This window comes from Cryptomeria japonica, chromosome 3 (assembly GCF_030272615.1).
Source record: "Cryptomeria japonica chromosome 3, Sugi_1.0, whole genome shotgun sequence".
In the NCBI taxonomy this organism is placed as follows: Eukaryota; Viridiplantae; Streptophyta; class Pinopsida; order Cupressales; family Cupressaceae; genus Cryptomeria; species Cryptomeria japonica.
Genome location: NC_081407.1, coordinates 348,838,727 through 348,865,902, shown reverse-complemented (window position 1 = coordinate 348,865,902; position 27,176 = coordinate 348,838,727). Strand labels below are relative to the sequence as shown.

The 27,176-nt window shown below is 35.6% G+C and overlaps 1 protein-coding gene across 1 annotated transcript in view; it reads right to left on the bottom strand.

Moving 5' to 3' along the window:
* Positions 1 to 1,854: 1,854 nt before the first annotated feature.
* Positions 1,855 to 27,176, bottom strand: part of LOC131076508 (probable serine protease EDA2) — a 161,449-nt gene continuing 136,127 nt past the window's right edge. The window contains exons 12-13 of the mRNA XM_058013735.2: positions 2,661 to 2,744; positions 1,855 to 2,273 (exon numbers count right to left, since the gene is read on the bottom strand). Of these exons, the coding sequence (XP_057869718.2) occupies positions 2,155 to 2,273; positions 2,661 to 2,744 (203 nt within the window). The 3' untranslated portion in view covers positions 1,855 to 2,154. The remainder of the gene's footprint in view (positions 2,274 to 2,660; positions 2,745 to 27,176) is intronic.

Genomic DNA, 27,176 nt, shown 5'->3' with positions numbered 1-27,176 from the left:
TACACTTGAAACAAACATTATGGAATGTTCTTCCACCTCTCCAATAAATCTACCTCCGCCTTATTAATATTCATTAAATCTATCAACATATAAGAATTATGACTTTTTGTTCTACATTTCAAGGCCATGCCCCCTCTACCACAACCTTAATTTCTTAACATTTCAAATTTGCCACCTCTTTCTCTTGTTTAATTTACTTCATTTGAAATAATTTTGTCAATCTCTACCTTTAGAGAAAACTAATTGCATTCTCATCCTAATTACTTCTCTGGAATGCTGCTGTTTAGGCCATTAATATACCTTGTCACATTTTCTTGATCAACTTCACGATAACAAACCCTAACTATCAACTTGTAAAAACCCTTTTATAATCCTTCACATTCATATCTCCATGTCTCAACTCTACAATTTCATTAATTAGTCTAATTAATGATCTACAACAGTAAACTAATTTTCAACTTTTTTAAGCTCTTCTGTTCTTCTCAATTTTGATTTATTTAAACCATACAACATGTCCTTTCAATGTTGTGGTCCATGATTTCCTCATACTCAAAATATTCTTCTATTCCAGCCAACTAATCAATGAATGACGTAGGATTCAAACAGCCAACATAACTAAGAACATCAAGCACTCATCATATAATGTTACATCCATATACATGATTATCACTAAATCATAAAGTCCTCAGCTTAAAGAGCCTTCTACAAAATCATCTCAAGCATCCTACTTATAATTACATAATCCAAGGCTGATGGTGACGGGTCATTATAGACGGATTATGAAGTTGTGAGGAAAGTGAAAAGATCAAGCTCATCTTCGGCAAGATCTTCTTCAGTGCCATTGCAATGGTCAATGCATATATCTCAGTGGCTATCAAAATCACGTATGTCGAAATTTGGTTCATTAGAAGATCTACTATCACATTTACGGGCACTATAGGGTGCTCTAGTTTTCTTAGCTGAGGAAGTTTCATCCATGTGACACTTGCAGAAGTTATGTTTAGTAGAGTTGAATTTCACTCCATTGAACATTTTCAAAAGTGGTTCTACCTTAAGATGCAATCCATTTTAATAGTTTTAAAATCCTAAGTAGACATTTTAAATTTATTTATTTATTTTAAGTTAGGCCCACCAATGATCTTAATCCAGTCTATAGAAAGTGTTAATTGCTTTAATTTGAAAGGTCGGTACAGAAAGAGAATTCCCCTTCATTAAAGAGCAAGGAATTGGATTTTTTTAAATATTGATTACGAAGATGAATGTTTTTTTTTTACTTACTATAAAACTTTAATGTTTAAACTTTGGACCCTAAACTAAAAACATCCTAAGTAACCTTTCCAATTGAATATTCTTCTAAAGAAAAATATTTATTAAACATCTAGTGAGATTATGCTAGCTGAAGACAAAGTCCACAAGGTAGGTACCACCAATAAAAATCTTAATATATTAAAAGTTATACAAGTGGAATTTGATAAATAATCTACAAACCTTGAAAGAGAAACAGTACCCTCAAGTGTGGACAAATGCATATAACTAAAAAAACTACTTAGTATTTCCTTGGCAATAGTTTTTAAAGTTATACAACTGAAATTTGATAAATAAGCTACAAACCTTGAAAGAGAAACATTACCCTCAACAGTAGACAAATTTATATAACTACAAAAATTACTTAGTATTTCCTTTGCAATAATTTTTATTAATTCAAGGAATTAAATGCAAGGTTTGCATAGCTATTTTGAAAACATTTCTCAACTAGTGCAAATGAAAATCATTTTCAATGCAGGAAAAGCAGAAACTTATGAATCATGAGATAGATTAAAGGCTTTTTTGTTCATATCTTCAATATAGATTGAATTAAAAAATTAAAATATCCAAAAACTGTATTAAAATTAAGTTGCACCAAAATGACACATCAAATATTGAACCAATCACGGATATGGAAATGCTTCATCAGTCTCCTCAATAAACTTAACATGGGGAAATTATCTATGGCATTATGCAATCACAATACTATTGTATCCGTACTTTCACTTAAAATAATAACTGGCAACCTAGAAGATCTAATAATTGCTCCAGCATTGAAGATATTTACATTCTATACATTGATCTATTTGGTAAAAATTAATGGACAGATGAAAAGGCTTTTTATGCCATCTACATGACAAATCTCCCGCCTTGCTTTGCGCATTGTGAAAGCCAGAGGTCAATGTGATCAATCATTTGTGTCCTGACTTTATGTACCGCATCGGGAGAACCACATTTGGAAGCATCCCCTGATGGAAAATTAACAAGCAGATTTCATTTGCTGAGGGAAATGACTTAGCACTTAATATTGCATAATCAAATCTTATAAATCTCGAGAGAAACATAGGAACAACAGACCTTTCAATTTCATTTATTGTTGCCATCAGTTCAGTAACGATGGATGGAGTTAAAATCATGCAATCAAAGGCTAAAAGACATTAACTACTACCAAGCATTGCAGCTTATTAATTAGGAATAGGACTTATTAATGGCACATTTTTATGGGATTCCAAATGTTTTCCTTATTAACAGAATATTTTCTTCTTTATGGAATATAAAATGGATTGCATTCTAAAATTACAGGGAACCAATTGAATGCAGTAACTGAAATTTGAGAAACAAAAACGCGTAAGTACCTTCAAGGCTTAGAGGGCTTTGAGGACATCCACGAAGATCAGTTCCATGACCACAATTATGACATGTCATCAGATACGAGGGCACTGACAACACACAAACAAGAAAGAAATGGAATTAATTATCACCCTAAGAAAAATATTCAGCTACCAAAGAAATAAGATAAAGACTATTAAAGATACGATATTTTCAGAGTCCATGAAATCGTAATGGTAAAGCTTCGGGAAGTAAACTATGTAGAAGTCTTTTAATTTGATTCCAAAAATTTCTACACAATTTACTACCCGACGCTTTACTATTAGAAGATATAGGTTAATCAAGCATAGAGCCAAAGAATAGATATAACTCATATTAATCTGTACACATTGTTACAAAAATCGTGAGGAAGATTTATAGTGCAAAGTTGTCAAGGAAAACACTTTTTTAATAAAGTCAGGGTCGACAGTTTTGACTATAAAAATTACAAAATATCAAGATAAACTTGGGAAAAAAGTGCAGAACTCAATTAAATCATGAAAATTTGAGTTTCTTGTGATTTTACACAATTTTTTGGTACAAAAAAAATTACGGTTTCTGAGCTTTTTCAGTTCCTGTGGCAATTTCTTTAAAAAGAAAATCTTTACTCTAATCAGAACTTTTTAACTAGTCTTAATCCTATTTTTTCCCAATTAAATCCATATTATTTGAAAAAATCTTTATCTTTTTGTTCGCTGATTTATTACAGAAAGATTTTTTGCTACCATAATCTGTAGAATGACTTATTCGCCGTCCCTCATTAATTTTGCTTTACACCTCATCATGCGATAAAATTGTCTCGTAATGCACAAGGATGATAGCAGTCTCAAACATGGTACCATTTGGTGAAATATATATTTATTTAGCTATTAGTTGAAATATCTAGAAAAGAAAAGTAAGCATGCATTAAAAGAACACAAAAAATTCTGCAGGCTTATACTGTTTGCCGTTTTAGTTGAAATATCACAGAATCCGTTCTCTGAAAATTTAACATCATATAGAGGCTGTTCATATCAATTACTAGCTTAAAAATACATCCTACCTTATGTGCTTTGAATCCTTGGTTGAATTAAGTGCCAATATAATTGAAACGTAGTTCTGAAAAAGTACCTCTTTTTGGCTCACAGGTAAAATAAGAAACTCTAATAGAGCTTGAAGCCTAAGATTGAAATGCTCAATAAATTGCAGGCTGCTGTAATATTTCTATATAAAGAAGTGATCCTCCGAGTAAGCCATTTACCATTAAACCCCACAATATGTAGTTTATAAGCACCTAATGCAATTTAAAATTGCAAATTATCTTCGACTTCGGATGTGTAAAATACAAAGGCCAGCAATGATCCAAGAGGAGTTGAAAGGTAAAATGAAGACAATTATTCTCAAGGTGCCCCTCTGAATCATTAATTTGCAAAGTTAAACTCTACATCTGCATCTCGGTAGAAATGCAGAATGCTGAAGCTTGCTATTCAATGCATGACACTTATTTGCAGGAATTTCAGTACAAGAAATATAATCTGAGAAAATCTAGTCTAATCTACTTAACCTCAAATTTATCATTTGACTCAACATTTAAAGCTGCTCCTCCAAAAGATTTAAGTGGTAGTCAAATATGCTAGTCCATCTTAGAGAAACCTTTTGATTATTATGAAAAAAATGTTACTATACTGAACAACTAAAAATCCAGCATCCAAGTTCACGTTCTTTTTGGTATAGTATGAAATGTGATTAATATTAGGAATGAAAATGGTTATTATATTGAGTCAAATGAGTAATTTGTGTAATAAGTTATATTTGAAAATGACCTAGCCCTTTAAGAAATGTGTTGTATATAAAGTAGATTACAAGAATCCCTTTTAGAGAATTGGATTATAAATAAAGTGCTAGAAAAGGGGATACATGAGTAGGAAACCTATCACGAGCCCTCTGAAGAGAACTAGAGAAAGTTAAGGTATACATGAGTTTTTACAAAGGAGCAGTAACATAGTTGTAGAAGAACAACAAACAAAGAAATCAGAGCAGATTTGTCTTTTGCAGAACTAGATCAGCCATCTAAGACTGTAACTGTTTTGGCATTGATATTTCCCAATTGGAATATTGGTTTCTGGTTGACACATTCCCCCACACTCCAAGGCCATCTCGTGGCAACTTACATCATGATTTCTTCCTAAGACAACCAAGGGTTACTTTGGCCGATGCCTTCATTGAATTGATAATTTTTGTTTGCATGGTCTTTCTTGTTGCTTAAATTGTGCTGAATTATGAGGTCTCACAGCATAATCTTTTTGAAGCTTTCAGCATCAGCCATTAAGTAACTTATCAATGGCATCGATGCGGCTTAGAAGGCTCTGGTGGCAAAAACTAAGGAGATACTCTCCTCTTGCTTGGTTGTAATAACCACTCATTTTTTTTTAATTAGTCAAGGAATCAACACATGGATTTGCCAATTGAGCATGCAATAAGATTTTTTGGAATTGTTTTGCAATAAGATGATGACTGAAATAAAATTTCTGATATATATTGTTTCAAAGCTAGGACACTGGTGTAGCAATTTTTTGAAAGAGAATCATTCAATCTAATTCAACAATAACATGAGCAACCCAAACCATGAAATACCTCTAGAAAGGAAGCCAATGCTTCTGTTACAGGACTGAACTTGAACCTATACCAAGGACTTGCTGTAGTGTACAGGTCAGCGATTAATAACGTTCAATGAACCTCCAAACCCAAGCAAGCACTCCCAAACTTCCATAGTGGAATTTACACCCAAATCTTGGTTCATTCACCATTCCACCACCCTCATAATGATGACTCACTTTTTCTTGAAGTTTAAAACCAAAAAGTCACTTCAGGTCATAACATTGATTGAATGGAAGAGTACTAATATGAAATACCTCTAACAGCAAGTAAGAAGAGATCTGTGCACTGCTCTGTTGAAATTGCAGAGAATATCAGCCAACAACAATCATCTGAATTTGTCACCTCCTAGCTGTAATGATGTAATTAGTATACCTCTAGAACACCCATCACTAACAAAAAACAATGAATTGACTGCTATGGGCCAGCTGTTCAATTCTGAGTGGCTGGCTAGACTGAAAATGGACTGTCACAAGTGTAGCATGCAATGGTTTTAAAACTCTGTCAATCAGTCCCAAACTCATTTCAGACTTCCTACCAAGGGTTTTCTTCAAAACACACAGGCAAATCCAGGAGAGATTCACTTAGAAAGGACTTAAAAATATAGTCCTCAAGTATGTCCAAGAGTGTCCCACATACCAGTAGAACAAGAATGAACATACCAACCCAGCTGGTTTGTTGCAGCCCCTGCCTATTCCCAGCCAAAAATTGGAGTGTATCTCTATGGACTTCATCACAAGGCTACTGAAGATATGGGTAAGGATTGTGTATATGTTGTTGTAGACAGATTAACAAAATTTTCCCATTTCAGCACCATATACAGTAGCATAGATAGCTGATCTATTTTTCTAGAGAGAAATTCAAACTTCATGGGATGCCCAAGAGCATTGTCAATGACAGGGATAGCAAGTTCCTTTGTCTTTTTTGGCAGGAATTTTTCAGTTTGAGTGGAACTGAGTTCACTCCTAGTACTAGCTATCACCTACAAACAAATGGGTGGAATGGTACCTTAGAAATTACATTTCAAGGCAGCAGAAGGCATGGGTGAGATGGTTGCACCTTGGTGAGTATTGTTATAATTCAACTTACCACATGTCTATCATGATGTCACCATTTATGGCATTGTACGAATATGAAGCTCCAAGCTTCATTGATCTACGTTTTGGGAACAATAAAATTCGGATGAAGTTCGGCGAGGGTACAAAATTCGAAAAAAAATTCGCCATTGAATTCGTCTTATATATATATTTTAAATATAACTAATTTAATTATATATCCACAAAATTATCAAAATAGTTTAACATTTTCCTAAATAAAAATAATTAAATTTACATAAGTTAACTTTAATCATAAATAAATCTATTAATATTTAATTAAATTTAATATATTAATAATTGTGATTAAATAAAAATAGCTAATATTCGATTAATGTAAATTTAATTTTTTCAAAATATATGTATAAATTAACAAATTTAATATTCAATTAATGTAAATTTGTTAATTTATACATAGTAAATTAAAATTTTAAAAATAAATAATAATATATTAAATGTAAATGAATTATAAATTTAATAAAATATGAATAGATTTACAATTTTAATTTTAATATATAAATTTGTTAATATTAAAATATGACAATATTTTATTTCTTAAATTTAATTTAAATATTTGAATTTGTTAAATATTATATATTAATAATTAGATATTTTAAATATCAAATTATAATTTTTTAAACGTTGATATTTTTATAAAAAACAAAACAATAAAATATAGTAATATTAAATAATTAAAAAATTAAAAACTCTAAAAACAAGTATACCTATCGGCCAAGCTATCGATTGAGTCACAAAAGTTTACAAAAACTGGCGGTAGAGGCACTGTTGAAGGGACAAATCTAAACTTGGAAGTCGTAGCTATTCAACAAAAAAATGATTCGTTTAAACAGTCGGCCAAAATTTCTAAAACACAATTTATGAGCGGCCAAAATTTCAAAATTGGCGTTTAAACAATCAGACTTTTGATTGACGATGAGCATTTTTTTCGCTAGAACGTATAAAAAACCCTTAAAAATTGTGTTTTGAAAATATTTTTTGACGAATTTTTACGAATTTTTTTTTTTAATAAAAGTTTGACAAATTTCAAATTTCATGGCTGAAATTCGGCGAACTCTGTGACTTAGCTTAAGGCCAAAGATTTATTACAGGCAAGTCGGGACATAATGAAATCTTTGAAAGAGAACTTGCAACAGGCACATAACCGACATAATTTGTATGCTGATCAGCATTGTACAAAACGTACTTTTGAGATTGGTGACATGCTGTACAGCCCCACAAGCAGTCCACTCTCAAGAAAAGTGAGTTGGAGAAGCTTAAGCCATGGTTTTATGGCCCTTTCAAGATCCCAAAATGGATTGGAGAAGTGGCATATGAGTTGGAGTTGTTGACAAATAGTAGAGTGCACAATGTTTTTCATGTATCACACCTCAAAGATGCACTAGGGCATAATGTGGTTCCTCCTTCCGAGTCGCCACCATTGGACGAGGGGAAGATGATCTTAATTCTTGAGGCTATCATTGATTCCAAGGAACCTACTCTACGAAGGAGGAATATCAAAGAGTATTTGGTAAACTGGAAGAACTTGCAAGTTGAGGATAAAACATGGGAAAGTGAACAGATATTACAACATCCAAAGTTCCAATTGCAGCCTATATGGCCTTTTTAGGTGTTTCTTTGAGCTCAGGCCGTTAGAAAATTCACAATGACACTTTCTAGGGTGTTTTAGGACACTTTGTCAGTTATGGCTGTTTTTAGTAAGTCACCGTTTTGGCACCAACCCTATCACTTGACATCAATTACACACTAGCATAGTCGGTTTATGCATTTGGTGACTATTTACAATTACAGATGTGATTTTAAGTGACGCTAACGTTATGAAGCTAAATTAAATATTTAACTTAAGTGTTATTTAAAATATTAAAGGTGACTTTATAAGGTGGATGCCAGGGGGACATAAAGACATGTTATAAAGTTAAAATTAATGTTGTAGTTAAAGGGGGGCGGTCCAAAATGGGAGAGAAAATAAAATAGCTTTGTGAGCTCATTTGCAACTTATGCTTGAGATTTGATAACATGTTGTTGGTTGTTTGAACTTTGTTCATCCAAGGGCTTTGCGAGGACGAAAACCCTCATAGAGGACAACAACTGTGGCGTTGACATTTTAGTGACAGGAAATATGAAAACCCTCATAGAGGACAACAACTGTGGCGTTGACATTTTAGTGACAGGAAATATCTTTCTCCTAATCGCTGTCGCATCCCTTATTAACATTTTAATTATTCATTATGATCGCTGTCAGCAATTTATCTCTTATCTAACTATTATGTTTTGTTAACCTAATCGCTGTTTTATTGAATACGTTTTCTTCATTTAGTAACTGATTGTTAAGTGTTCTTAATTCTATGCGATTAAGTTAATATGCTGATCGGGTTGCTAAGTGGATCACAACCTTTGGTCAATGATCATGTTCCTAATCGAATGAAAAGTCATGTCATTTCATTGACATTGACTTGTATCCATATATATCCGTCGATCGGGTCTATGAAGGCGAACAAGATATAAAGGCGCAAATATTGTAGCCAAGTGCAGAACAGAGAGTGTATGAATAATATGCAGCAGTGCTTAAAACTGAGAGTGTGTAAATATACAATATCTGTGTAGTTCGTGATTATAACTGAGAGTGTGTGGATAATCCCTGTGTAGTTTGTGATATACAATTCAAGGAAGATAAAAGCTACGATATATATATGTGCTGTGTGAATAATATATTGTGTGCAATATATATCCTGTGTGCTATATACATATATATTGCAACATATATATACGTATATTCACTATGAAGATATTACTGTGCTCATTAGCTTCATCTGTGAGAAATTAACAGACCTGAATACAATATCATAATTGATATCTTCAGTGATAGGAGATATATATATTCAGAATCCAGATACAATTTTGTTTTAGAGCAGTAATATCAGAGATATAGCTCTATATCTCTGCAATTTCAATTCTGATACATAAATTAACATAGCATCATAGCAGGTTTAACCAAAATCTTGATCAGAATTGTTTAAACAACAGAGAATTTGTCTACTCTCTCGAAAATGGTGAATGGACTCAAAATTGAAGATAGACTTGATGGTGCCTCCAACTTCTCCTCTTGGAAGTTTAGAGTCCTAATTGCGTTAGAAGAAAATGATATTCTCGAATTTGTGGAGAAAGAAGTTCTCGAGCCTTCTGATGAGGTTGAGAAAACACAAAGGAGAAAGAATGGCATAAAGGCCAAGAAGATATTAATTGATTCTGTAAAGGATCATCTTGTACCTATTATATCCAAGTTGAAGAGGGCAAAGCCATGTTCGAGACTCTACAAGGCATGTATGAGATAAACAACACCAGCAAAGCTCTTGCATTGAGGCAACAACTTCATCACATTAAAATGGCTAAAGGAGAATCTATCATCTCCTTCTTCATGAAGATCACCGAGTTGAAGCATCAGCTAGGTGCCATAGGAGATGAAGTTGAAAACGGAGACTTGGTTATGTTGGCTTTAAATGGTCTTCCACAATCTTGGGAGCCCTTCATCCAAAGTATCAATGGAAGATCTAAATTGCCAAAGTTTGATCGTCTTAGAGCAGATTGCATCCAAGAAGAATCCAGGTTGGCAGCAAGAGGCATTGGTCGTAGCTCTCAAAATGAAGACAATTATGTTCTTGCTACCCAAACTTCAAAGAGGAAATGAAGAGAAGGGAGAAAAAGAAATTTCAAAAGAAATAAAGACAGGAAATCAGATGCTGCTCCTAAATCAAAGAAGAAGAAGGATCTTTCTCATATTTAGTGCTTCAGATGTGACAAATATGGGCACTTTGCTAGTGTTGTCCAACAAGACCAAAATCACTTGTCTCTACTGCGAATGTGGATAATGTCTCTCCTCAGAAGGAACCAAGAGATGACTCAAGTGGATTTCTATTTATTTCAGCTCTTTCAAGCAATGTCCCAACCAACAGTAACACTTGGTTGATTGATAGTGGTGCTTCACAATACATTACAAGATATCGAGAACATCTTTTTGACTTGGTGGAAAGAGAAACCAACTTGAAAGTAATAATTGGAGATGATGCTTGTTATTCAGCGAAAGGTGCTTGAACCACCTCTCTACATCTAGATTCCGGCAACCCTCTTCACCTAAGTGATGTCTTGTTCGTACCAGGTATCAAGAGGAACCTTGTATTAATTTCAGCTTTGGAGGACAAAGGATATCAAGTTGCATTCTCAGAAGGAAAAGTTCTTGCTTGGCCAAAGAACTCTAGCATTAAAATAGCTAAGGTGATTGGTGTTCCCCAAGAGAGTCTATATAGACTTTCTACTAGCCCAACTCAAGCATTGATGCATGATTCTACTAGTTCGAGTGAGCTATGGCATAGGAGACTTGCTCACCTTCACTTCAGAGCTCTTTCGTCCATGGAGAAGATGGTTACCAGCCTTCCAAAACTCAATCAGGAACATAATGGTACTTGCAAAGGATGTGCAATGGGTAGGAATACTAAGGGTCCTTTTTATAGCAGTGAAAGTAGATCAAAATGTATTCTAGATCTTGTTCATTCTGATTTATGTGATCCAATGTCTGTGGCATCCTTAAGTGGGTTTTGGTATTATGTAACCTTCATTGGTGATTACTCTAGAAAGACTTGGATTTATGTTTTTGAAGTCTAAAGAATTTGAAGAAGTACTTGAGAAATTCAAAGAATTTAAGGCTCAAGTAGAAAACTTGTCAGGAAAAAGGATCAAGGTTCTAAGATCTGATAACAGAGGAGAATACACCTCTGGAAACTTTCGTAATTTCTGTATTGAGGAAGGAATTAAGAGGGATTTTTGTGTTCCTTACAACCCCCAGCAAAACGGAGTTGCAGAAAGGAAGAATAGATCCATAGTTGAGGCAGCCAAAGCTATGATCCATGATCAAGACTTACAAACCTTTCTTTGGGCAAAAACATCCAAAACTGCAGTGTATGTTCAAAATCGGAGCCCTCATCGAATATTGGAAAGTATGATTCCTGAAGAAGCATTTACAGGTGTGAAACCTGAGGTTAGTCATTTGAGAATCTTTGGTTGTCTTGTTTATATTCATGTGCCTAAAGATAAGAGATCTAAGTTAGAACCATCTGGCAAGAAAGGAATATTTGTGGGTTACAGTGAATCTTCAAAAGCCTACAGGATTTACATCCCAGGACAGAAATGGATAGAGATCAGCAAGGCTGTCTCTTTTGAAGATGTTGCATTCAAAAGATCTAAAGGTTCATACATGGAGATTAATAATAAAGACTATGAGACTCCTCAGGACATGGATGTTGATTATACTCCCGAGATTCAAAGGGAGTCTACTGAACCTGAAGAGGCTATTGATCCAGTTGAGCCTTTGGAGCCTACTGATGGTCCAAGAGATATTGTCATAAGTCGAAAAAGACCTCTATGGTCTAGACAGACTATGCAAGAAGCAGAGAAGTATGCAGCCCCTAAAGGCACATTCAGAGAAAGAAAGAGACCACAGATGTTTCTTGGTTATGTAGCATTGATGAGTCACAACATTGAATCTGAACCTTCCAGTGTTGAGGAGGCATCAACTCAGCAAGTGTGGAAAGATGCTATGACAGAGGAATATTAGTCCATTCTCAAGAATGATGTTTGGGATGTTGTACCTAGATCAAAAGGAAAATCAGTTGTATCTTCCAAGTGGCTTTTCAAGATCAAGCATGCAGCTGATGGGAGCATTGAAAAGTACAAAGCAAGATTTGTGGCTAGAGGATTCTCTCAGAAAGAGGGAATAGATTATGAGGAGACCTTTGCTCCTGTTGCTCGCTATACATCTATTAGGACTATTATTGCTATTGCATCAGCTAAAGGATGGAAGCTACACCAAATGGATGTAAAGACAACATTCCTAAATGGTGTAATTGAAGAAATGTACATTGAACAACTAGATGGGTTTGTGACTCAAGGAAATGAATCCCATGTATGCAGACTGAAAAAGGCATTGTATGGCCTTAAACAGACACCTCGTGCTTGGTATGAGAGGATTGATCAATACTTGATGAGCTTGGGATTCTCCAAGAATGATGCAGATCCAAATCTCTACTTCAAGGTAATTAATGGTGAGACTCTAATATTGGATCTTTATGTTGATGACTTATTTCTTACTGGAGAAGAACATCTCATTGTCAAATGCAAGGAGTTAGCTTATGAATTTGAGATGAAGGATTTAGGTCTTATGCATTACTTTCTAGGATTAGAAGTGTGGCAGAGACTCAATGAGATTATTCTAAGTCAAGGAAAATACACCATAGACATCTTGAAGAGATTTGGGATGATGGATTGCAAATCCATGTCTACACCAATGGAAACAAATTTGAAGAAATTGAGTATGCATCTGGTTTAGATCTGGTAGATCCTACCATGTACAGGCAATTGATTTGATCCTTGATGTATCTAGTCAATACTAGACCAGACATTTGCTATGTAGTGAATGCCCTCAGTCAGATCATGTGTGAACCAAGGCAAATTCATCTAGTTGCAGCTAAGCATATCTTGAGATACTTGCGTGGCACAATTGGATATGGTTTGAGATATTCTTCTAGTGTAGATCTAAAGCTACAAGGCTACTCTGATTCTGATTGGGCCGGGAGTGTAGTTGATAGAAAGAGCACCTTTGGACGTTGCTTTAGCTTGGGGTCTGTAATGATTTCTTGGTGCAGCAGGAAGCAATCCTCAGTAGCACTAAGTACAACAGAGGTAGAATATATTGCAGCATGTGTAGCAGCTCGAGAAGTAGTGTGGCTTCGAAAGATCCTTGCAGGATTGTTTGGACAATCATTGGAGCCTACTGTTATTCATTGTGACAATCAAAGCTGTGTAAACCTGTCTGTCAATCTAGTGTTCCATAACAGAACAAAACATGTTGAGATCAAATACCATTACATCAGGGATATGGTATTGAGGATATGGTATTGAGGAAAGCTATTCAGTTGAGATATATTTGCACTGATGAACAGACGACTGACATTCTCACCAGGCCTCTTTCCAGAGTGAAGTTTATGCATTTTCAAGACAAGCTTGGAGTTGTGGAGAATGAAGCCCTTGCTGAGAGGGAGTCTCAATATCAGTGATCTTTTGTAATTTTCTATAATGCATCTTTCTCTATGACAGAGAAATTTGAGGTGAAAGCCCTTGTCCATCTTTGAGACGGAGATGTGGTTCTTTCCACCCTCTGGGAGCAGCCATGGTGGATGTCATGTTGAGTGATTCCATGACAACATCACGTTGAGAGACTCCATGATGATTCTCTTGTAGTTGTGTTTATCCACCCTCTGGGAGTAGCCATGGTGGACGTCATGTTGAGTGATTCCATGACGACATCACGTTGAGTGACTCCATGATGGACACTTGCACAACATATTCCTTTCCATACATGGGAGTAGCCATGGTGGACATCACGTTGAGTGATTCTGTGTTGAACTATTTTCCACAAATGGGAGTAGCCATTGTGGATGTCATGTTGAGAGACTCCATGATGTATATATGGAAAGATACCTCCCTAGCTGAGAGGGAGTGTTGATGCTGTAGTGACAGGAGATATCTTTCTCCTAATCGCTGTCGCATCCCTTATCAACATTTTAATTATTCATTATGATTGCTGTCAGCAATTTATCTCTTATCTAACTATTATGTTTTGTTAACCTAATCGCTGTTTTACTGAATACGTTTTCTTCATTTAGTAACCAATTGTTAAGTGTTCTTAATTCTATGTGATTAAGTTAATATGCTGTTTGGGTTGCTAAGTGGATCACAACCTTTGGTCAATGATCATGTTCCTAATTGAATGGAAAGTCATGTCATTTCATTGACATTGACTTGTATCCATATATATCCGTCGATCGGGTCTATGAAGGCGAACAAGATATGACAGTGCAAATATTATAGCCAAGTGCAGAACAGAGGGTGTGTGGATAATATACAGCAGTGCTTATAACTGAGAGTGCGTAAATATACAATCTCTGTGTAGTTCGTGATATACAATTCAAGGAAGATAAAGGCTACGATATATATATGTGCTGTGTGAATAATATATTGTGTGCAGTATATATCCTGTGTGCTATATACATATACACTGCAACATATATATACATATATTCACTGTGATGATATTACTGTGCTCATTAGCTCCATCTGTGAGAAATTAACAGACCTGAATACAATATCATAATTGATATCTTCAGTGATAGGAGATATATATATTCAGATATAATTTTGTTTTAGAGCAGTAATATCAGAGATATAGCTTTGTATCTCTGCAATTTCAATTCTGATCCATAAATTAACATATGGAAGTGAAAGATCTTTCTTGGCTGATTTGTGGGTGGTTTCATTCAGGAACTACACAGGAGCTTTTTTGATAAGAAATTTCAATTTACATGCCAGGCTTTGAAGAAGAATTTGTAGGATAGATTTGCAAGGACAGAATAGCAGATTTGGAGAGCTGTGAATCAATTTTTCCACTACTTATTGCTGGTCGTACCCTTCCATAACAGGCTGTACAACTTCTAGAGAGGGACATGGGCCTTGGGAAGCAAAACACCTAGGGTTTAGAGGCATTACTTGCAAATTTGGGGACACTTCACAGTCTTCTACTCACAAATGATAATTTGGAGTGGGAGCAGCTAGGGTTTGAAGAGGTTTTAACACCATTTGGAGCTATAGTTTGTAGTTTTCAGGTCTTTATCAAATTTACTTATAACAGCAGCAAATGGGTATGTTTGTTTTGTCATTTTGAGTTGATTTAGCCATCTGGGTATTGTTCCTTTCATGGATATAAAGCTGCCCAAACTCTCGACCAGTTCTGAAACTTAATTGTTGCTTGTGGGTATTCCAAAAAAATGATTTATTGGTGATATTTTCATCTGGGTGTTATTGCAAAAATCTGTATTTGAATTATAAACTTCATATTTGCCATTGAGACTCATTAAATAGTAGTTGGGTTAATGGATATGGTGTATTTATAGTTCTCTGTTGGCTCTAGTATTAAATAAATTCAAAAAAAAGAAAGTAGGGTGGTAATACACAATTCCAGGCTTGTGGTTGATGATTTTACTCTCAAGTGGGCACTATATGATAAGGCTATCAATTACCCTAATTTTCTGAGAGAGAATTATCATTCTTGGGTCGGGTTCAGATCTGTAATCTCAAGGTCCTCCTCTTCATCAATTGCTGACATTTTTGGGGTCCAAATCTATATAGGCTTCATGTGACTTCTGGTAGCCACATGAATGTTCTAAAGTGATAGATCTTCCAAATTTTCATTTTCTTTTGTGTTGTCATAAAATGATTCTCTCGTGGATCTAAGGTTTGTTGGGATTGATATTGACAAAGTGTGATTGCTTGTAGCTGATGCTTTGGCAAATCTTTGCTCAACTTTGGGTTATATGGGGAGAATGCCCCAGCCAATTGCTTATCTTCTTCCATGTCTCATAATTTTTTATGGGCATGGCTAAGGGGTTTGTGATACAAATTGATGCATCTGTCCTTCTGAAATCTTTGGTTTTCCTTCTGTAGACTCATTGGAATTTATTTTCAATATTAACCTTATGTTGTTGTTGGTTCTTTGCAAATGAAGCCTTGGTGATCTCTAGTTATTCCTTGGGCACCTAGGTGCTAACAATGAACTCTTGGTGGCATTTGGCCGGTTCAGAGGAGCAGAGTCTGCAGAGTTGTCCGTATTCGTAACAATAACAGCACCAAAAAGGTATATTCTCATAATCTTGTGGCTATTCCAAGATAAGTCATCTCATTCAATAATTATTCTAGTAGAGAAAGACTTATCGAGATCCAGGTTTACACAGATCCAAGGATACTTAAGCACCCCAGAGTTCTTTTTCATTTCCAAGGCTTCCATACACTCTCCTATAACAGATCTGATTTTCATGAGAGCTTTTTCTTACCAGTATTCACTAAGATGGGGTTAAAAAACTCAAACAAGGAGAATATTGGGTGAATCTTCTGCATGGTTAAAAGCAAGTATTCAATATTTCATGAATAACACAAGTCTATTGATAAACTAGAGTCTATTAGAGTAATTAATTATTATTCAATAGTCATTTAGTATTAATTAGTTTAGTTAGATAGTTTCTATTTCAGTCTTCTGCTTTCGATTGTTTCGTTTAGAAACATCATAATGTAATTGCCTATATGTAATTCGTTTTACTTCATTAATGATTATGCATTTACCATTTCATGGCATCAAAGCCAGTCAATTTTTGTTGATGATTTTTTTTTCAAAATAAATTCATGGCTAAACTTGGATTTTTTTTTTCTAGAAGTTTTTTTCAACGATAAGATCGAAGGTTTTTTTTTTTAAATTTGGTGGGTCGTATGCAAATCGCAGATTGCAAATTTGTTGGATTTTGATGTATTTTTTAAAGTGTGGCAATTTTTACTGTAAATCGCGGGTTTTTGAGGTGAAAAAATGTAGATAGCGTGTTTGCAAATCGTGGCGGATCTTCTTTTCACAATGCGCAACATCTTTCCTACAAATTGGGACCTAGGGTTTTCGTTGGTTTTGCACAATTTTTTTCAAAATTCGTGGGTTCTTTATCCTTTTTTTGGTGTGCGCAGGCCACATGCATGTTTTTTCACGCAAAGATTTTTCTCCTAAGTCGGGCCTGGTTAAACTCGCGATGGACAAATTTTTTATTTTTTTTCCCGTTCGTGTGAGGTCTGTATTTCTTGCGACTTAAGCCTAGGGTTTTCTACAACAAGTTTGCATACTTTCTAAATTTCTGTATGACCTAGGGTTTGCAAAAATTAAAAATCATGGGTTCTTATTACCTTGACCAAGGGTTTCTCCATTTTTTTGGATAAAAATTTTTCAAGTGTTTTTGATTGATTTTTGTATAAAAATCAAGGGTTTTTTCTAAACAGAGACTCCAAATTTGTGCCTTGGGCTTCGTGCAAATTTTTTTTGACCAATTTTTTGTGATAAAATCAGGAGTTTTTTATGCCTCAAAATTTGTGTAAGTACACTGCTGCAGTTAAGTTTACCTCGTTTTTTGTGCATCGAAAAGCGGGAGGGATGGCGTCGTTGACCAACATCATGTTGGAAAATAATCAGCATTTCAATGAGAAAAATTACAACACGTGGAAACAAAGAATGCTCACAATTTTCGAATACCAGTGTCTAGACTAGATTGTTTTGGGTAAGACTGCTCGTCCTTCAACGACTGTAAAAGACCACGAGAAGTTCAATGAGTGCAATCAGGAAAGAATGATACTCATCAAATTGTTAGTCACCAATGACATGCTTCCACAAGTGTCGTCTGGCAAGACAACTGCAAAGATTTGGACGAATTTGAAGGATCTCCATGAGATATAAGACAAGAGCCAAGCGTTCTTTTCTAAAGATCATGTTGTTTTCAATAATGATGGACGATAAGATGTCTTTGCAGGAGCATCTTACAAAGATCAAGGATATTCGCAATCAGTTGGAAGCTATTGGCCGCAAGATGGAGGAAGAAGACATGGTGGTGATCACTCTCAAGAATTTACCATGATCATATGAACATTTTATTGAGATGCTCAACATTACATCCACAAATGTTGACCTCAAGTTTCTTGAACTTTGTAACAAAATTCTACAGCAAGAAAGGTCGAAACAACAGACTCAGAGTGGTAGTGAATCATCATCAACAAACAACCTTCATTGCCAAAGCCAAGGACAAAGGTAAAGGTAAAGGAAGATCCTTTCAGTTAAAAGGATAGAGCAAACCTGAGAGCAGCTCCAAGAAGGTTATCACATGCCACTACAGTGGTAAGCTTGGCCACATGAAGAAGCAGTGCCACAAACGGTTGTTTGACAAGAAATCCAACCAGGGAGGTGTTGTGACGTTTTCACACATCGCCCCATTACAAATGGGGACCCATGTTTTTTGCTTTTTTAGGGTTTGTTTTCTAGGTTTTTAGGGTTTTGTTAGCTGGCCTTTGCATTTTGAGTGCTGTCGGGGTGATCGCATGGATAAGCAAGTCCGGCTTGAGTGATGTCTTGATCTTGAAATGTGGTTAAGTCTGGAATGTCCTGAAATTTGGCTAAGTCTGAAGTCCTGACCCTGAAATTTGGCTAAGTCTGGAATGTCCTGATCCTGAAATTTGACTAAGTCTGGAAACTGAAAAAACCTCCAAAAACTAGATTTTGCAATATAACTCCTGGAGGTCTGAAACCACTCTCAAACATCCTGAAAGTATATATGGAATATAACTTAAAGTATAAGATCACTTATACTTAAATGTTATATTCCATTAAAATTTATCCTGATAGAGAGTTCGAAAAGTCAAATTTCGCTCCTGTCCTTCACTGAGGATCCAGAGCGAATTTCGCTCCTGTCCCTCCCAGGAGGACCAAGGCGAAGCGCTCCTGTCCCTCACCAAGGGACCAGAGCGAAAATACTTATTTGAGCCATTCCTGACCGTGTTTGGACGAATTGAGACATCAAAGGCATGGTGAAGGACGAAATGAGCATGATAGAGCATCCAGACTTGATCAAAAACAATGAAATGATGAAGTTTTTACCTAGAGGGTCAAATTCGCTCCTGTCCCTCACTGAAGGACCAGAGCGAAATTTTTCATAAGGTACGATCTGGGCAAAGATCAAGCAAGTTTTATGTTTGAAGGTAAGAAAGGAGATGAATTGAACCCATTGAAGACAAATTGAAGATTATTAAACGTCAACAAGGGACCCAAATGCCCAAGTTCGCTCCTGTCCCTCAGGCAGGGACCAGAGCGATTTTTGTCTTAGACAAATTTCTTGCCAAGTTACAATGAATTCCAAGGCATGGATGAATGAAAGGGGACATTACGAGACCATTGAAGATAAATTTGGAAGCTGGCGAAGTGTGATCGAGACTACAAGTACAAATTCGCTCCTGTCCCTCTCCAAGGGACCAGGGCGATATCTTAGTTATGTTGCCTTTTCCTCCAAATTCAAGACACTTCAAGGTGAAGTACAAGGTGGCAAAGATGTTTTAAGGTGTCTCGATCAAGCACAAAGTTACGAAGATCACCAAAGTGAAAGATTTGCATCAAGACACCTAATTCGCTCCTGTCCCTTAGGAAGGGACCAGAGCGATATTTCCATAAAGGCATAGATTTCAAAGGTTTCAAGCGTCCAAGGTGTTCAAAGGGACTTCATTCTACGCAATGAAAGTGATGGCAAATTGGTCGAAACAAGGACAAACTCAAAACCTTGAAGTTCGCTCCTGTCCCTCAGGAAGGGACCAGAGCGATATCTATTATATTTGCCAATTCATGTAAAATTCATGCCAAGTCAAGGTTTTGCAAGGTGGTAAAAGGTCTAAGGCGTCCTTCGAACGTGATATACCAAAGGCTTCAAACGTCAAACGATCACCAATTTGTATAAAGAGCCTATATTGCTCCTGTCCTTTGGACAAGGACCAAAGCGATTTTCATCAAAACACTCATGTCCTGTCAAAACCAAGACAATGCAAGGATAGGCAAGGTCAAGGACGTCCTTTGGAAGGCAACGAACGAAGAACGAAGATCAAAAGTTTGCAAATTTGAGCCAGGACACTAGGATCGCTCCTGTCCCTCAGGAAGGGACCAGGGCGATATTTGCCAAAGCACTCATTTTCCTTCGGAGATCATGACAAAACAAACTTGCAAAGGGTTCAAAGCGTTGTTTGAAAGGTAATAAAGGAGAAGTTGATATCAAGGACGGAGAATTTCAAGTAAAAATTGATGGATCGCTCCTGTCCCTCTCCAAGGGACCAGGGCGATAATAGTCATGAGATGCATTCATTCGCACAAACAAGTCAATTAAGCTCAAAGATCCTAGCAAAAATGTCTAATTCAACGTGGAAATAAATACTTTGGACGTCGAAATTGCAAGAATCAAGACCCAGTTGTTGGATCGCTCCTGTCCCTCTCCAAGGGACCAGGGCGATGAGGTACGTATCTTTCCATCTTCAAAATATTTTGGCGCTCAAACACATTTTTGAATTTATTTAAATGCTAGAAAATTCGATAAGATTGAAAATTTAATTAAAAATAGCATTTAAATATTAATTAATTTTTGCCTTGTAAAAAAAATCGAAGTTTATTTATTAAAAACGATGGCAAATTAATTAATTATTATAGAGCGCTTGGTATTTTATTGTTTTATGAAGGTCGGCCTTTCTTATTTATTAAAAAATCGTTTATAATTGCTTTATTTTTACAAAAGTCGGCCTAAATAATGATGAGAGGTAAGCACTTATAAAGGAGGGTGGTGAAGATCATTATTTTCACATTGTTATTTTATCATCTCAAGTGCGATTTAAGGAAGACAAAGAGGTGCGAATTATATTCGAAAGGGGTGCGAACTTGAAAATTCTATTGGTGCGAACTTGCCAAGGACATTGAAGAACACATCAAGAACATATCAAAGGTGGCAAAGTTGCTATTTTGAAGGAGAGATCACGTTGAAGACTATCTAACGTCAATTTTGCCTAGGCAATTTTATTCATTTTGCATTCTAGAGTTAGCTCTCAAGTAAGGTATGGCAAGATCTCTTGTTTTAATTTCGAATTTTGATCATCATTGCCTTGATTTTGAATTTTGAAATTTCGTTTTCCCTTAGCTCAGTCGTTTTTAGGAAATGATTAATAAAGGACTTATCATTAAAGTTTCCTCAAATTTGCTCTCTAATTTATGTTATGTATTGCAAAATCATGGTACTAATTTTGAAATGTTGTGTAGGCATCAAATGGAGATCTCATCAAGGAAAATCAAGCCGGATCAAGGACGGTCTTCGCCAGGACGATCAAGCTAGGACAAGGGCAACCTCTTTCAATCCAGCATTCCAAGGCGAGGTACATCATCATCCTGCACATCAAGGACACAAGGAGTTAGAACAAGGGCTCGTTGAAGAAGTAAATAGTTCCAGATGAATTAATTAAAGCAAGCTTCTCAACAACATCAAGTTGAATATCTACCAAGTTACAAGTGTCAAATGAGGTGGCGTCCTAGTCATCATTTCTCCAATCAGTGAGGTCCACCTCAGCAGGTCCAGATTCAATGTACTTAACTCATGGAAGGTGGCACAAACTCCGATGTACCTACCCCGGCTATCCATTGGTCGATTTTTCTAGAAGGGACATGTGTCCAAGCAATACAATTTTGTCATTGGTCAAGCATTAAATGTTATGTAATGGTTGTAACAAACCCTAATTAGGGTTTTCATTGTAAAATCTTGGCCATTGATCTCGAATTGATCTAAGCCATCGAATTGTATTGTGGGCACTATTTAAGCCCAGGCATTTCATTTGTAAAGGCTAATTAGCAATAATTAGAGAGAGAGTTGTAAATAGTTGAAAGTAGTTAGTAGATAGAGAGTAGAATAGGAGGACAAGGCAAGAAATTGTTGCCATTGATTGTAAACAAACTCCATTTTCATTGAAGTAATGGTGAAGTGTGTCGTTTCTTGCAATTTGCATGGTTTCTTGTTGAGTCTTCAATCCTAGATGATAGATAATTAGATGAATGGAGGAAATGTGATTGATTGATGATGGAATTCGTATATCCATACTACTAGCAGTTTGTTGATTGCAGACTTGCCTTGCGTAGTCAACTGGAATCATTCAGCCTAAGCTCAATTTCAATTTGTCGCTTCTTCATTGATATGCATCAACTTGATGGTGTCTATGCCTGTGGTGATGATTTGAACATCATAAAGCTTCCCTTAGAAGATCGCACTAGCCTTGTGTAGATGTTCCATTGATGTCAAAACAAGACCTAGTTGGAGTTTCATCAAAAATCAAATCATTGCTCCTACATTCTTAGTATTAGGATTAGATCCTCTCTTCACCCCCTTCCTTTTTCCATTTTTTCAAATCTACGCCAGTAAGAGCCTGTGTCCCAGCAAAGCAGATCGGAAGTTCAATCACCAAATGTAAGTCCCCTTGTGATTCCAGCAAATCACATCATACCACGGCGAGCTTATCCACATGTAGAGACCCTACTAAAAGGAACCTTGGAGTCATCCTAACTGATCCTTTATGCAAATCTTCAGCAGTTGGAGACCTTTTCTCAAGAGAGGATAAGATAACCTTAGGTATTTTATTCTGTGTTAGGCTGTGTACAAAATACACGTCAACAGGAGGGTCTTAGCAAAAGGCCCATGTTGCAGATTACAATGAGCAAAAGGAGTCTTCTTTTTTACGCTTTTATGGCCAAAAGACTAGCAAACCAGGTTAAATCCTCTGCCTGGTACATTGATTCTAGAGCTTCCCGACATTTCACGCACAAAAGAGATTGGTTCATGGAGTACACGGCCTGCTTCGATTCAATTATCTTTGGAGGAGGTGAAGAGTATATAGTTGTCGACAAGGGCAATGCTCATATAACATCTCACATTCCTCGACGTATACTACGCTCCAAGAATGGAGCTTAATTTGTTGTCTGCTAGTCAGATGATGTGACATTGTCCAAAGTTGGATGTCATCTTCAATGCACACAAGTGCCACATTATTGATAAGGAGTCCAAAACGATAATTGTTGTTGGCCTCGAAGATCATGGATTGTACAAATTGATTGATACTAGAGAGTCTCGAGAGGTTGCAATGGCTATGAAGAGTTCTTCCATAAGCACTTTGTTGATGGCGAAAGTTTACACTTTCTGTCAACGCAGAATAAAATACTGAATGTATCCTATTCTCTCTTGAAGAAGGAAATCTCTAATGCTATTCGGATTGATCATAGGAGATAACCTCGAGGTTCTTATTGTCAGGTCATGACTAAGCTTTGGATAACTCAAGATTAATGTTATCTGCCGGTAATCACGAGGGGACTTAAGCATCTAACAAGTTGGCTTGCATTTGGTATGGCAATCTGGTGATACTTTACTTCTCAAACTAATTGAAATAAATAGCAAAGGGACAAGGTTTAAAGATCCTAGGGACAATGATAGTAACGATTAGTGTTGTAGGTAGATAGATCTCAAATAAAACTAGTTCCTCCTTAGTTAGAGATAAACTCACAACTCCAGAGGAAAAGTGCAAGCTCCAAAGGGAAATAAAGATTTTCAAACCATGAATATTCATCTGGATACCCAACTTTGGCGCAATCAAAACAAACATTCATGATTGAACTAAAAGCAACAATAGGCTTAGATGAACCATACATAGAGACCTACAATCAGCAGGTCCCCAATGGTATGAACCTAAAATCAAATCGAATACCCTCACACTTCACCATTAAGATCATTGAACTTTAACTAACTTGATGAAAAGAAACCATGCAAACAAGTTAGGGCAAATGGCAGAACACTATGTTTCAATGCTTTATTGTCATGTCCCCTCCTTGATCGTTATATATATCCTAAATGAAGTAATTATTATTATTAATTAATATAATAATAACAACGAATTACTATTTGAATTTTTATTGAATGTGTTATTTAATTAATATCTAATAATATTCCGGAAATATTCAAATAAAAATAAATTTATATTATATTATAAACATAATTTATATATTATAAATTATAATCATAATTTATTCTTAACCATAAACAAGTGCAACGTCCCTATCTAGATACTAGAACTCTAGAACCGAACAACTAAAGGAAAACTCCTTTATATATAATATAAGGCACCAAGGAACTCATACAAAGACATAGGAAGAAGAAAACAATTACGATAGTCTCATTAAAGATGACTCTATGGTTAATAAAGATTATTATTAAATCAAATATAAATAAACTGCTGTTGTCAGAGATTGTTCCCTCACAATAGACAGTGATATTCAGTAATGTAAAAGTTGATAAAACTAATACAAATTAAATAGTTTTAACTACTGATTTTTCATCTCTTTCAACTAATTGATATTATAACATTAAGTTGTAATGATCAGCACTTATATCCTCAATGTAATCACAAACTATCAAGGAATGGACAATAAGTAATAGGACCTACCTTTGAGAAAGCTCCGTGTATTATATAGTACCAATGATTAAGATCAAACATTAATAAAACTCAGCGATTAAGAACAATGATCAATGTGTTTGCACGTAGCAGTTTAAAAGGGCATGTCAGCAACTTATTCTAGTAAAGATATTACAACGATTATTTAGAGTCAAACATCAAGGGGCAAGCCCGATAAGTTTAATAATGGAATGGTGTGATAAAATGATTAACACACACACACCCACGATTTATCAATACATGAAAGGATGCGATTATAGTAGAGACTTAATACTAGCCGATCTGTTAAGGCAAAGACATAGCCAATGAAGAGGTAATCATAATAATAGCTCTTACATCCATTGCACCCTTACCGCAAGCTACTAATCGATGATCATTTGTCAATTATTATTTAATCACTGTTTGATCAGAGTTGATAAAATCGTATTATAAATAATTAACCAATGAAATGGTCAGTTCCCTTCATCGGTATTGTTTATTCGAACTCCCTCTTATAGGATGGTAATTAATGTTCTCTATGATAGCGATAATGAGGTGTGGATATTAGATCTCCCTTCAGTCCGTACTTGTTGGAGGTATTGGAAGGTTGTTGGTATTCTTTTTGATGTCTTAAGGCAACGATGGTTTGATGATTGATCTGTCTCCCAATGGGCGATTAAGGATAGATAAGGCAATGTTGAAGGGGGGCAATAATCAACAATTGCCAAGAGACAAGAGACGTGTCTCTTAGAACATTCTATCCCACCATATATAAAGACATCCCATCCATTTGGAAAAGGGGGGAGGGAAGGAGGAAGGCAGCGGAAGAGGTAAGGAGAAACCGCGATCAGAGGCAACCACAGATCGGGCACTACTGCTGTGAATAGAACAGGTAAGTAATGAATCAATATTTTTATACATGTTAATGCTTAATTACTGTATGTATTAATGAATGTAAGTAATTAATATCCTAATATATACAGTAAGGAATGAATATTTTAATACATATGAAATGCATGAAATTAATGCATATTTAATATATATTATTAATGAGTGTAATTAAGGCATATTTAATATATATATTAATGAATATTTTAATGTATACATTAATGAATGGTTTTTAGATGCTAAGGAATATGTGTAAACATATGTTAATGAAATTAATGAAAATGTAATACATATGTTAATGATGGTAAGGTATATTGGATATATATATGTTAAAGAACACATTAGGAATATATGTGGATTACGAAATGAAAATAGTACTAAATTGTCAAATGTATTATAAAGGAAATCACATGTTGGAGGCTATAGGGAGGAAACTCCCGTAGTCTAAGGGAGGGATTATGATAATTCCTAGGGCAGTATATATACTGAAAACTGATATGCATATGTATGGCTTGGTTGATTAAACTCAACCAAGGAGAGACGGATCTGGCCGGTCCCCTCTGAGGACTTGGATGATGGAGGCATCACCCAAGGCAAGGAATAGACAAGGGTCTTCCTTGGATGGCTTGGGTGTAAGAGGTTACACCCAAGACAGGATTCGAACTCATCTTCGATTTCCTGGAGGGCTTGGAACCAAGGGGTTCCAAGAAGGCGAGCTTCACGGCCGCCTAAGGACATACTTTCGTATCCTTTTTATTAGATAAAAATTATGATTATGTTAATTAAGTATTAAAGATAGATTGCAAATTAAAAAATGGTTTATATATATATTTATATGTTGTATTCTAACAATCTGTTTTGTAGGACAGTGATCCCTAACTAGTAGAGACATTACATTTATTCATTTGTTCTAACTACTATTACAACAATTACTACTCTATTCTAATGCTACTTCTAAGTTGCTAACTTCTAAAATTCCAACCTTCTAACCCTTTACAATGGGAGAGGCCCTGACCTTTTATAGTTTTACATTTTGAATCAATGGCTAGGATTCAATCCATTCAATGGCCCAGATCTACCCTCTAGAAACCCTGACAGCCTTTTGGTTAATAATCCCAACAACTATCAACCACCTTTCCAGATACTTTCAAACTGTCTTCAATTGCTCCCACTAGAAGACGAAAGCACAAGGCTCAAGACACAAAAAGGTGACTTGGATAGCTAGGGAAATAACTAACTTTTGGCCCCCTTTTGAATTGCATTAAATTGGGCCCCAAAAGTAGTTATCTTACAATAGGTTATTTGTTATTATAACAAATTCATTTTTCTGTCATCTCCAGTTGTTCATTCTTCATTTCTGCATACACCTTGCAGCATTCCGTGTCTACCATTGCCTTCCAAAGATTTGGAATGGCATCACTTAGGGTCTTCTGCGTTGTGATAGCAGTCCTTTATCCTTGCACTTTGTCTTTGGTGACCTACAACACGTTCTTCATCAGCACATGCATGTTGATACCTTCGGGTGTTTACAAAATTCTTCAGAATTCGATCCTCTACTTCCTCCTTTCGTCCGGTCAACCTTCTGGCACACTTGGGAAACGTTACCCGAGAATATCCAACTTATTGGCTCCCTTGGCGATCAGCCATCCTTTATCATATTTTCAAGAAAACTAATTTTCATTATCACTATATATATTAAGAGTTTATTAATATCATCCTGTGAAAATGAAAGATTGTTATAATCAACATTAATAATCTTCAAAATAACACAAACATTGATATTCAAAGATCTTAATCGATCAGAACAGATGGGTAACATCATAATTAGAATCTTCATGTTTTACTTATGAAACCTTATTTGATATCTATAATGTGATGATTATTGGGCATGAGGATTATTCCCTTTTATCCAAATTGCAAATTACAAAT